The sequence below is a fragment of the Rana temporaria genome, chromosome 1, assembly GCF_905171775.1.
Source record: "Rana temporaria chromosome 1, aRanTem1.1, whole genome shotgun sequence".
Lineage (NCBI taxonomy): Eukaryota > Metazoa > Chordata > Amphibia > Anura > Ranidae > Rana > Rana temporaria.
This window is the reverse complement of record NC_053489.1, coordinates 459,693,135-459,707,300: the sequence shown is the minus strand read 5'-3', so window position 1 is coordinate 459,707,300 and position 14,166 is coordinate 459,693,135. Positions and strand designations below refer to the sequence as shown.

At 42.8% G+C, this 14,166-nt stretch overlaps 1 protein-coding gene across 1 annotated transcript in view; it reads right to left on the bottom strand.

Annotated features, from left to right (window-relative positions):
• The window catches only part of SMARCAD1 (SWI/SNF-related, matrix-associated actin-dependent regulator of chromatin, subfamily a, containing DEAD/H box 1), a 175,558-nt gene that overhangs the window by 126,494 nt on the left and 34,898 nt on the right, over positions 1 to 14,166 (bottom strand). The window contains exons 4-5 of the mRNA XM_040327899.1: positions 7,474 to 7,627; positions 3,174 to 3,240 (exon numbers count right to left, since the gene is read on the bottom strand). Coding sequence (XP_040183833.1) covers positions 3,174 to 3,240; positions 7,474 to 7,627 — 221 coding nt within the window. The remainder of the gene's footprint in view (positions 1 to 3,173; positions 3,241 to 7,473; positions 7,628 to 14,166) is intronic.

Genomic DNA, 14,166 nt, shown 5'->3' with positions numbered 1-14,166 from the left:
ATTGGCTCTTTACCCCAATCTGATCAGCGGTTTTCTGAGCACACAGTGATCACAGAGCACGCTGCACACACTCTACAGGAGTTACGGGAAGATGTCATAGGATGGCCTCCCAGGACTCCCACAATGTTGGGAGATGTCCTTTTACCACATTAGTATTCACACATTTATTATGCAACACAGAGAAAATGGTGAGGCATGGATTGGACGAGAAGTAACCTGGAACAAGAAGTTGCCTATCCTCTTAGCAAATAACAACAAGCTAAGTGAGTGAATACATGGACATAGGAGAATAGATCAGGCATGACACTACAAACTGCAGCCACAACATGTGAGCCCAACATCACAGGGTGAGGCAAACAAAATGACACAGGTAATATGTTAAAACAAAAGCATTAGAAAGTGTACAATGCCTTTAAATATGACCTGATCTCTGTAATTCAGTTAGTTCCAGAACCCACAAAGCTCTAGGAAGGCTCAAGGACAAGGATAGTAAGTGAAAAATCTAGGAGCTAGTGCTGTAGAGATACCATTTTCTATGTCCTGTATCACACCATCAGCACACACTACTGCTTATGGGCACCAAAGGGCAGCAGTGTTGATGCGCTGAAAAAAGCATATTGCACCGTTTACTTTTTTGTGCAAGCTTTATTGAAATGTCACATTTCAGTAAGTTCTATTGCCTGCAGTAGGGTACAATGCAATGGATTATGTTGCATGCTACAGTGTGGTGATGTGAACTGAAATAATTGGGAATACTGCTGTCTTGTCTATACATTGCAACTGAATTGGACAAGGATGCACGACGCATGCCCAATGCATCTTATGTGAATAAGTCTTTATACTTGCAAGACAGATCTCTAAGAAACTAAGGCTTTTTGAAAGAGAAAAGCAGTAAAGAACCTGCAGTAGGATGGCGACTCAGACTCCATTACATACAAATTAAAGCAAGCCTCAAGTTTAACTTCACATGCTTGGCTGTATTTGTCTGAAAATTATTTGCCCAGGCTGTGCTGAAAACAGTCCACTTATTTTTGATCATCTCTAACACTATAGAGTCTATGTGTTCAACTGATTCTATTGCCAGTCAAGGTCCTGGCAGGGGCTAGGGAAGCTGACAGAAGGTTGGGAAGTAGCAGGCAGCAGCTGCATGCATCAGGATTGTGTTTGAGGTGAATACAAATTTAGAGAACTACTTAAAGTGGATGTAAACCCCAATTTTTTTTTTAATTAAGACTCATAGCCGTTACAGCAGAGGATGTTGTTTTATCTGTGCCAGTCTTTCCACAAAGAGGTAATCCAGCTCTGAGCAATTTTCTTATCTTTCCTTAGTAAGATAAAAACGGACACACAGAAATAGATGCCCTTTCTTCCCCCTTGCTGCCAGTTTCAGGCACCTCCTTATCTCATGCACAAGTGTGAGAGGGGCATTCTGTGTACTTCACACCCTCCCTCCTTTCTTCTCCAGCTCTCCCAGGATTGGATGCTCCACACCTCAGCATGATTGGGCATGCTGAAGTCATGGGGTGACTTTCCTGGGTTTTGACTGGATGTTAGTGATAATGGGGCATAATCCACTAGAAAGAAATATCGATGCCTGGCCAAGGGGAGTGCAGAGGTGGGTGGGGAGTCTACTGACATCACGACTCCACCCACCGAGCCCTGGACAACAGACCTGCCCACAGAATCTGGAGTATTGCAGGGCTCCAAATGGCAAAAGGGGAGATTGACAGGTAAGGATACATGCAGGAGGCATGTATATCCTTATAGAGCAGCAATAGGGAAGTAATTTATAAATGATGAGACTCGGTTTACATCCACTTTGAAGTACTTTAACTAGTGTTATGTATCCTATTAGCAAGACCCTGTTGCCCACCTATGCCCAAGGATCACAAACAGGCACCTTCCAGAACAGCCTCACTACCAATAAAGTGGAGGGTGTTGAAACCTTGGCTTTTTCTATCAAAGCCTTTCGATTCACTAAGCTATGATGATGCTGCGTTTCACTGAAATCTATCAGGGAGTTCACAGCACCTTTTTAAAGTGGGCACTCTATACAAGAGCTTGTGACAGACCCTTAGTTCTATTAATGAGTTCTATGATGACCCTGTGATTAGGCTCCAAGGGGCATATCAAAATACGTTGGAAGGTGGCCTGGCTGAGGCCGCCATTCACCTCACTCCATGCACATGGGTCTGCTCCATGATTTGCGGCTTATGGATCTTTTTCTTTGACTATGCTGTATGACAGTTGTGTAAAACTGTGGGGTCAATAGCAAGGTTTCCCTTTCTAGGCGCTTATTCACAGTCAGCAAAGGAAAAATAATAAATTAAGACTGCCTTGAGCAAGACCTTTAACCCTTAGTATTTCTGGGCTGTTCATTATTGTATGCATTTTCCTCAATTTTTTTTTTATCATTATGGGTATTGCAATGTGGAATATAAAATGTGGGACCAGTGTGGCACTCTCCCAAGAACAAAAACCTCTCTTGCAATACACACCAAACTGAGCATGTGCAGCTCAACACCAAAGATATTGTCTTATCCGGAATTGTCCAGGGGGACAGTGCAGGGAGGGGAGGATCTGTGCATACAGAATCAAACAGCCTTTCTACACAATGCAGAGAATTACCCCTTAGGTTCCACAGTGAGTACAACAAGCATGCTTTACTGCATATACAGACACATTTTACTATTGTGGATTCAGTAACACCAAGGGGGTTATTTACAAAAGGCAAATCCACTTTGCACTACAAGTGCACTTGGAAGTGCAGTCGCTGTAGATCTGAGGGGAAGATCTGAAACGAGGGGAAGCTCTGCTGATTTTATCATCCAATCATGTGCAAGCTAAAAAGCTGTTTTTTATTTTCCTTGCATGTCCCCCTCAGAGCTACAGCGACTGCACTTGAAAGTGCACTTGTAGTGCAAAGTGGATTTGCCTTTCGTGAATATCCCCCCAAGTCTCTGACCATCACATGCAGCATATCAACAGTGTCCAACCATCGACTATATGTCCAGTTGACAGTTTTTTTGTAGTATAGCATACATTCCTCTATCATTTTAAGGCCTTTTGGGGATTTCAGTGCCTGCACTGGTTTACCACCAATAATTTCAACTGTCGAGTACATTCAAGCTTAAAAGTGAAAACTCTAATGCAATACAATAAACAGGACATACCCTTATCATCAAAGCGAGCTATACCAGCAGCTACAGCATCTTCCAATGTGTCTGTGGATTGAATTAGCTGTAATAAGAAAAACATTAGTCTCAAAAATGTATTCTAGGTTATACATTGCAAAAATGCAATGCTATAGTAATATGTTCCACACAACATTAAATAGTCTGACCTTTCCATTAAAAAGCTATATACATTTTTTAAAACAAACAAAAAAAAAAAAAAAAAAAACAGCCGTTACTGTTCACCCCCCACCATCACAGAAGCAAGCTCCTGAAGATGCAAACTCTGGGAGGTTTTTAGTCAGGCTTAAGTATGAAAATGATCTACACTTTACAGCAAGGGAATTATTCAACTTTGGTCAAAGCTGCACAGTTTGTTTTTATCTTCAGACACCCTTTACCTTTTGGTAAAGGTGAACTATGTTTAAGTAACTTACTAGATAAACCAAGAGTGTTAAGGCCCCTTTCACACTGGGTCGTTTTTCGAGCAAAGCCTCATCTGCAATCCCAATGTGCTGACAAAGCACTGCTAAGACCCTAACGTTTTAGGCTGCATTCACACCTAAGCGACAGCCGCGTACGCGTGTAGCGGCAGATTTGCCGCGATTACAAATGTATCTTTTTTTTTTTTTTTTTTTCTAAAGTATTCCCATTGCTGTCTATGGGAAAACGCGCCTGTCGCGTGAAAAAAAGGGTCCGGGACTTTTTTTCAGGCGACAGGCGTTGCGCGTCTATGAGATGTGAACCATCTCGATAGACGGCAATGGGAATTCTGCCCTCTAGCGACAGAAGCGTCCCGCGTCGGGCGTTTTGTCGCTTAGGTGTGAATGCAGCCTTAGGGCGTTTTTGCAGTGCCTCAGTGTTAAAGGGTAAGGCGTTTTTACAGCGCTTTCAATTCATTTCAATGGAGAGGGGCGTTTTTGGAGTGTTTTTTTCAGCGCCCAAAAGCTGCTCCAAAGATTCTGCTTGCAGGACTCAGTGTGAAAGGGTCCATTAAGTGTTTTATGAGCATTTTAATAGCGATATTTATAACGCTAAAACGCTGTAAAAACACTTTAGTGTGAAAGAGGTTTTAAAGTAGAGTTACTAAAATCATGAAATTATATATACAGTACATATTCTCTAGGTACCTTTACCACTTAAATACTGGGCACATTCACACCCCTTTTTGCCCGGGCCAATTGTCAGCTTTCTGCGCGGTCGTACTTTGAATGACAATTGCACGGTCATGCAACACTGTACTTTTAGTGATATTTTGTCATCACTTTTTTTTTTTTGTTTAGCAAAAAATAAAAGACCACATTTTTATTTATTTTTTTGAAAGTTCTGAGCTTTTCAAATAAGTAACTTTTCATCTTCACTGCTGTGTGACGATGAGGCTGCACCGATGGGCACTGATGAGGAGGCACTGATAGGGCTGCAGTGATAATCAGGGCACTGATGATCAGTGCCCTGGTTACCAGTGTAAACAATGTGCCAACAGGCTTGCCGGTTAATGGCTCTCCTTTTCTCCCACAGACACAGCGTGGGAGGAAAGGACTGCCTATAACCATCAAATCTGTTTACAGTGGGGGAAAATAATTATTTGATCCCCTGCAGATTTTGTAAGTTTGTTCACTTGCAAAGAAATGACGGGTATATAATGTCTATCATTGGTGCTCTAGCCCCCAATTTATCATTGGTGTATTTTAAATGATAGAAACAGAATATCAATCAAAAATTAAGAAAAAAAAAAAACACACATGATTCAAACCTTATTAATTATGTTGCAGTTCAGTGAATAAAATAAGTATTTGATCCCCAAGTAAAACAAGACTTAGTACTTGGTGGAGAAACCCTTGATGGCAAGCACAGAGGTAAGAAGTTTCTTGTAGTTTTAGACCAGGTTTGCACACATCTCAGGAGGGATTTTGGTCCACTCTATAGATTGTCTAAAGCCTTAAGGTTTCTTAGCTGTCGCTCGGCAACTTGAAGTTTCAGCTCCCTCCATATATTTTCTATAGGATTAAAGGTCTGGAGACTGGCTAAAAACACTCCATGACCTTAAAGCGGACCTTCAGTAATTTTTTTTCCCCAACTTTCCATGTATTAAATCTTCTGCTCTTGTCGTTTTAACTTTGGATAGTAAAACTTTTTTTTTTCTGCCAGTAAATACGTTATACAGCCCACTTCCTGTTTCTTGTCTGGTAAAAAGCCTAGGCTTATGACATCATACACCGCTCGCTCTCTCATTCTCCTAAAAGTTTGCCAGGAAGGAAAACATGGGATGAGTCATAAGAGGGCCAATGAGAGTTGGAGGTGTGCCTCTGCATCTGTGAAAATCCAGGAAGTGAACAGGCAGCTGCTTCCGCTGCCCACAGTTAAAATGGTTGCAGCTAGACTCCGTAAAGGGAAATTTCTGCACCATATGTGGCAAGTACAGAATCACAGTATATATAAAAAATAATACGCAAAGTGGTTAGAGTGAAGCTTCAGAATGGAAAAGATGTTTTTATTACAATTTATGTGAGCACACTGCAGTTCCTCTTTAATGTGCTTCTTGAGCCAGTCCTTTGTTGCCTTAGCAGTTTTAGGTCAGTGTCATGCTGGAAGAACCATCCATGACCCAACTTCAGTGCTCTGGCCAAGTGAAGAAGGTTCTTATTCAAGATTTTACAATACATTGCTCCATTTATTGGCTTCTCATTGAGGCAAAGTTAGCCTGTATCTTTAGCAGAGGAACAACCCAAAAGCATCATGTTGCCACCTCCGTGCTTAACTATAGGTCATAGTCAGCATTTTTTTTTTCTGCAAACACAGCAAGTCGAGTTAATGCCAAAAAGTTAAATTTTGGTCTACTCTGACTACAGCACTTTCTCCCAATCCTTCTCTAAATCGTTTAGATATTCATTGGCAAAAATCAGATGGGCCTGCACCCGTGCCTTCTTGAGGAGGGGGACCTTGCAGAAGCTCTGCAAGATTTCAATTCATGGTGGCGTATTGTGTTACCAATGGTTTGTTTGGCGACTGCGGTCCCAACTGTCTTGAGCTCATTCACAAGCTCCTTCCGCTGATTCCTTACTTTTTTCATGATCATCCTTACCCCACGAGGCAAAATCTTGCAAAGAGAGCCCCGGCCGAGGGCAATTGATGGTTATTTTGTATTTCTGTATACAGGTCTCTTTTACACACATAACGAGTTGTCATTAGGAGCACCTTCCTAAATTGACTAATCTGGGCACCACATGAGCACATACTGTAGCCAGTCTGTGGGAGCCAGAATTATTGTTGGTTGGTTTGGAATCAAATACTGATTTTACTCACTGAACTGCAACTCAATTTATAAAATTTGTATCAGTGTTTTCTATATTTTTGGTTGATATTCTGTCTCTATCATTTAAAATACATCTATGATAAAAATTATAGACCCTTCATTTCTTTGCAAGTGGGCAAACTTACAAAATGTGCAGGGGATCAAATAATTATTTTCCCCACTGTACATGTGATCAGCTGTGACTGTACACAGCTCATCACATGGTAAAGGACTTCAGTGATTTGCCCTTTACCTCGATGCGTGATTGGCTGTGTCCAAACCTCATGCAGTGGGCGGTGTTATGGAAGGACATCTACTGATGCCCTGCCAGAACTGGAGGACTGCGATGTAGCCGTTTTTTGCCTACAGCGTGGCTGGTAATGGTTATTTTAAATTCCTTTAGTCCCAGCATAGCAACATTAGGCTAGGTTCACATCTGTGCAGATGGTTCCCACTGCAGGTCAGCCGCAACCATTTGCACAGAAAAACTCACTGACTGCAAGCGGGTGCCATTAATCCTAATGGCATCCTAATGGCACGCTGCATGCACTGGAAATTGCACGTGCATCGGGAACTGAACTTATAGTTCCCATGTAGGCTGCAATTGAAAATGCTACAGGGACTTTTTGCCTGTTTCACTGTGTATTTAACTGCCTATCTGCAGTCTAGATATAGAGATAGATATATATACCTATATCTATATTATATTTTATATTAGCGCAGGCAGTTCCATGCATGCACCCGTCCCTGCATGACTGTCCGCTGTGCGATCAGTCCATTATGTCAATGAGTTCCCATTCACTTTTTAGGGGCTTCCTGCATGCAGCTTAGCAGTTAAGTGTTTTTATTATTATTTACATATATGGGGTTTCCTAAGCATCTTCTATTGACATTGCAAGGACTGATTTTTTTCCCTTTTTGCTGAATAAAATACACCCTTAAACATGAGAAAAATAAAAAAAAATAAAAAAAAGTTAAGCTACTTAGGGTTTAACTGCACAACATTACTTGCAATAGCTCTTCACTGGTCCTTTGAGGGAAGATTTCTTGAAGTTTTAGGAGTTTTTCATCTTTGATCCCATCGCTAACATGAGATACATTTGTTGCAGTAGTCTTCTCGGGAGGAGGGCATTCATCTGCTGAATCATCTGAAACCCCGTTCCTTTAACAAAAAAAAGACACAATCAAAACCACAGCAACCCAACAGGTTAAGGATTTTTTTGTCGATAACCCATTTCCTTATACTTGGACATTGGCAAACAAAACAAAACTGTAGGTCAGCCCAGGATAACCCTCTACCACTACCAGCATGTAGAGCTACACGATTAATCGTCATCGTGAAGTATTTCCCGATCTTTTGTATGCAGAGAATTCTCTCTGCTCTCATGGTCAAAAGTCCAGGCAGTCTGACAAGTTTTACAACATTCTTTATCTGTGGAATGTGAAGTCTAAACATTGTAACAATTTGTCTTTTACATCAAAGGAATAGACTTCTGTATGTAGATTAGGAAAGTTTAATCATTTAAACACCAAACCCTGACATTATTTGTTTTCAAATTAAAAAAACTTGCTACAAAATTACTTTGAAATTATATATATATATATATATATATATATATATATATATATATATATATATATATATATATATATATATATATATATATATATATATATATATATACACATACACACATATACACACACATATATACATATACACACACACATATACATACACATATACACACATACATACATACATACATACATACACACACACATTGGCTTGCGCTGCTGTCAATCACATCCAATAACACGGTGCGCTGGGGCCGAGTGATACAGTCTGCGGCTATATCACGGGAGCGCGCCCGCAAGAACTAACCCCCATGGGAGAGCGCTCTCATGAAGGGGGTTTATTCTTGTGGGGATGAGCCGAGACAGCCCCCGAGGGACCCCAGAAGACCGGGATCGAAGCCACTGTGTGCAAAACGAGCTGCACATTGGAGGGAAGTATAACATGTTTTTTTTTTTTTTTAAGGGAACCTTTAGTGTCTTTTAAAGGGAGCTATCTGTTTTTATATTCCAAGTGGCGATCTATCTTGTGCACTGGAGTTTTTAGTGCACCCGTTTTGTAAATCGTTTTTATTCTTTGATCTGAATAAAGCATTGGGTGTTTATTACTACACCATGAGAGGTTTAGCTTTTCTCCCCTTTGCTACAGGTCCCAGGATGGATAGATGATCTGCCAGAGCTGCACAATATATATCCAGTATCTGGGAAAGTGTGATAGACCTCAACTTAGCGTAGGTCGATTTGGGAGTTAAGAGGCTGCAGTGATAAGCGGTGGGCACTGCGGTGGATCACTTATGAATGATGTATATGAATATCAAGGAATTAATATTATTAAAACACATTTGATTTAAATTGTATATGGACTTTATTAATTTGATACTTTTGCATTTTTATAGTTATTCACACTGCTGCACTGCAGTTTTTGGGGAAAATGCAAAATGCGTCAACGTGCCATGATTTTGTTGCATTTTCAGCCACAGTAACTGACAGCCAAGTGTACATGAAGCCAAAGAGTTGAAGACATAGGTGAGGATGTGATATTGATCATCTCATGGTATAAATGGACTGATAAGGCCGACATCGACATCAATATACAGTAACTACTTTTATATTCCCAATTTCCTTTTGTGAACAGATACATAAATAGGACTTCCACTACACCACATCTGTAATTGTTACACCACACCAAAACCGAGAATCATTCCAGTCACTTTACAATATTGTATTTTAAGTTACACCATGAGAAGGCCAAAGTTTCATAAAAACAAAGTTTATTTACAATTGTTTAAAACAAACAGTAGGATACTTGATGACCTAGAACATAAAAAAACTTCTTTAAAAACACATGGCATACATGAACATTACTATATGACAGTGTGCCTACATAGGAAACTGACACATCAATGGAGCAATGAAATGGTTTACAAATAATCATGAGTAAATCGATGTAAAGATACATAGCGAGGAATCTTCCCTGTATAAAGTGTCACATTTTGCGGCAAAGGCCACTTTCTCAGGACGGAACACTTCTATTATAATGCACTAGATATAATCAAAAAAATAAAAATGAAATACATATATAGCACATATAATCAGTTATACATACAAAAATAGACAGACTCTCACATGTTATAGTGGCGCACAATAGTCTCCCAGGCAATAGTAGCCACAGGGCAACACAGTCATGGGGAGAGACAGACGCCTAAAACAACACAGCACCCTAATAAAAATGAATATCCACCTAATTAGCACAATTTTTCTCACAACATAGCCAGATCTGGTGTCTAAATACTTAGGCCCCTTTCACACTAGTGCGACATCAATGTTACCGTGAGGTTCCCCCCCCCCCCCTGGAGCATACCAGGCCCTTAGGTCTGGTATGGGTTGTAAGGAGACCCCCCTACGCCGAGACCCGTATCCAAAGCACGCTACCCGGTTGGCCAGGAAAGAAGTGGGGACGAGCGAGCGCCCCCCCCCCTCCTGAGCCGTACCAGGCCGCATGCCCTCAACATGGGGGGGTTGGGTGCTCTGGGACAGGGCCTCTTCCCGACAACCCTGGCCGTTGGTTGTCGGGGTCTGCGGGCGGGGGGCTTATCGGAATCTGGGAGCCCCCTCAAATAAGGGGGCCCCCAGATACCGGCCCCCCACCCTAAGTGAATGGATATGGGGTCGTACCCCTACCCATTCACCTGGAGGCAAAGTGTTAAAGTAAATAAACACACGACACAGGGTTTTTAAAATAATTATTAGTCTGCTCCGGGGGCCCCCCCTGTCTTCTTTAGCTCTTTTACCAGGGGGGGGGGGGGGGGCTTCTTCCGCTCTCCGGGGGTCTTCTCCTGCTCTCCAGGGCGTCTCCTCCTATCTTCGCCGCTCTCCGCTGTTGACTCGGCGCACCCCGGTTCTTCTCCCGCTCTCCGGTGCCTTCTCCTTCAGGGCTGGCCGCCGCTATCTTCGAGTGTTAGCTCAATTACTAGCAGGCGGCCAGCCCGCTGTTCTGCGACGTCTTCTCTTCCCTTCTTCTGCCTTCTTCCGATGTTGACCCGACACCTCTTCTCGATGCAATGACAGGTGCGCGGTTTGCATCCGACTTATATAGGCCTCACAGTCCCATCATGAGCATGATGGGACTGTGACATCATAAGAGAGGCCTATATAAATCGGATGCAAACGGCGCACCCGTCATTGCAGCGAGAAGAGGCGTCGGGTCAACATCGGGAGAAGGCAGAAGAGGAGAAGAAGAAGAAGACGTCACAGAACAGCGGGCTGGCCGCCTGCTAGTAATTGAGCTGACACACGAAGATAGCGGCGGCCAGCCCTGAAGGAGAAGGCACCGGAGAGCGGGAGAAGAACCGGGGTGCGCCGAGTCAACAGCGGAGAGCGGCGAAGATAGAAGAAGAACCGGGGTGCGCCGAGTCAACAGCGGAGAGCGGCGAAGATAGAAGACCCCCCGGAGAGCGGAGAAGACCCCCGGAGAGCGGAAGAAGAAGCCCCCCCTGGTAAAAGAGCTAAAGAAGACAGGGGGGGCCCCCGGAGCAGACTAATAAATTATTTTAAAAACTCTGTGTCCTGTGTTTATTTACTTTAACACTTTGCCTCCAGGTGAATGGGTAGGGGTACGATGTACCCCATATCTATTCACTTAGGGTGGGGGGCCGGTATCTGGGGGCCCCCTTATTTGAGGGGGCTCCCAGATTCCGATAAGCCCCCCGCCCGCAGACCCCGACAACCAACGGCCAGGGTTGTCGGGAAGAGGCCCTGTCCTTATCAACATGGGGACAGGGTGCACTGGGGTGGGGGGGTCCCACAGTACCCAACCCCCCCATGTTGAGGGCATGCGGACTGATACGGCTCAGGAGGGGGGGGGCACTCGCTCGTCCCCACTCCCTTCCTGGCCGGGTAGCGTGCTTTGGATATGGGTCTGGTATGGATTGTAGGGGCACCCCCTACGTCGGTTTTTGGGCGTAGGGGGGGTCTCCTTACAACCCATTCCAGACCCAAGGGCCTGGTATGCTCCTGGGGGGGGGGGGGGGGGAACCCATGTCGGTTTTTAATTTAAAAATTGGCGTGGAGTTCTCCCTCTCAGGAATGCATACCAAATGCCGCAGCTAGAATTGGCGGGAATCCAAGTCGGATCCCCGTCGCTTCTATGACGCGCTCGCTGGAATGTGCTTTGTCTATTCCAGCGAGTGCGAGATGTCGGCACCATGTCGCCGAGAATCAGCGCGATGCTGTCGTGCTAGAAACACATTCTCGGCAACATGTACTGTAGGTTCCATTACTACGAATGGCGGCAGCATCACCCGAGAGCTGTGGGTTTGTATATACATAGATGGAGATAGTGGAGGGGGGTGGATATACCATTTTATATTAAACTAGTGCTAAAGGCTGATATTTTTTTGCATGGATATAGTTATTTTAAATATATTGCACAATACTGGCAAACGTTTACTTTAAATGTAATTGTAATGACTTATATTCCTTCCTGTCAGTCTATCAGCCTCCACCTTCTCAAGGTTCAGTTGCTGATATTTCCTGAACAGAGCCCTTAAAGTGATTTGCAAACAGAAATTACTTGCCTGCTCTGTGCAATAGTTTTTTTACACAACAGTCCTAATCATCCTCTTCTGGAGTCCCCTTGCCAGCGCTCCTAGCTCCTTCTGGCTTCAGAGTGTCCCTATAGCAAGCCTCAAAGTACTGTATAGTAGAGTGCGCCTATAGTAAAGTGAAAATAACTTCTGCTTGCCGACTGTATATATACGGCATCGAGGCAGTTTCCCTGTGCAGAACCACATACCTGTACGTGATTGTGAACATCTGGGGCACAAAAAAGGTTTGTCACTTAGGGTCCAATTTGTCCGCTGCAATGTCGCATTGCCGCTATAAGTCACTGATCGCAACCAATTTTTTTTTTTAATTCCATAAATCTATCCCATAGTTTGTAGACGCTATAACTTCTGTACAAACCAATCAATATACACTTACTGGGATTTATTTCACCAAGAATGTGTGTCAGAATACATATTGGCCTACATTTATGAAGAAATTTGATTTCATACATTTTTGCCTGCCTTCCATCCCTGTTTTTTTCTTGTATTACTCATCTCTATGCTGCACCATTCATGTGATGTTACAGCTATCTCCTGCCGAATCCAAGCCTGAGAACTGAGCAATTACATGACTTTGGTGACCCAAAAGAGGCATGGCTGTATTAAAAAAATAAAAAAGAGCTTTGGCCATACTTCGCTTTTAATTACGTTTTAGTGCATTATAATATAAAACTCTGTTCTGAGGAAGCAGTCTTTGCTGCAAAATGTGTTGACATTCCATATGGCTCGCTATGTTCCTTTACATCGGTTTACTGATGAATGATTTTTTTCATTGCTCCATTGAGGTCTTCTTTACCAATGTAGGAACACATTGTCGTATAGTAATTAGAGCTGCACAGTTAATTGTTGAAGAATCAAAATTGCGATTCTACCCTGGCAATCTTAAAGCATTTTCCAGATTCAGTGCAGAGAGTTCTCTGCTCAAGCTGACAACTGTCAAAAAAAAACAGGCAGCCTGCCAAGTTCCACAACTTTTTTTAAAGAGAAACATTATAAAACGTGGTACCTTTATATCAAAAGGGATGAACTTCTATCTGTAGATGAGGGCAGTTTAAACCACTTAAAGACTAAGCCTTTTTCTCACACTTGTTGCTTACAAGTTAAAATCAGTCATAGAACCCCCAGACACACACACACACACACACACAAATAATTTTAGCAGAGACCATAGAGAATAAAAGGGCTGTTGCAATGTTTTTTTTAGTTCATTAACACATTTAAGTTGGCTCTTTTTTTTTGCATAATGTGAAAGATGTTATGCCGCGAGAATCGCAATCTTATTCCAAGGAAAAAAAAAATGGCAATTCTTATTTAGCCCAGAATCGTGCAGCTCTAACCGTAATATTTATGTATGTTATTCAGCGGTCCCCAACCTTTTTTTGGCACCAGGGACTGCTTTCATGACATACAGTTTTCTCAGGGACCAGAGGGTGAGGTAGGGGTAGGGGCTATTCACAGAGTCTGTCCTCAACCCCCCTTTACAGTTATCCTTCACATCACAGCCCCACTTTATATTATATTGCCCCTTTAGGCTCTGTACACACCTAGGTGTTTTTGGGCGTTTTTCTGCTGCAAGCATCAGCTCTAAAAATGCCCAACAAGACAAATCCCATTCATTTCAATGGCCCCTGTTCACATCTGAGCGTTTTGTCATCTGAAGCAAAACACCTGAGGCTCAAAAAAGTACAGGAGCCATTTTGTTGGCAGATTTCAGGGGTTTTCTGCTTTTTACATTGGTGACCCTTTGATCTTTACAAAAATGCAGCAAAAAACATGCATCTTTCTGCCAGAAAACAAATGCCACACGATCTGATTTTGCGATAGATTTTTGTCTTCAGGGCGCGTGCCTGGATCTTGCCTTGCATACTAATGGTACACAATTTTCAGTCAACAAACACGAACAGTGATGTACTACAAGGAATTTCAGCTCTTGAGCACCACCCTTTGAGCAGCTTCTGCCAATTTTGTGTTTGGTGAGCATTGATTCTGAGCATGTGTGTTTGTACTTTCAACTTTTGTG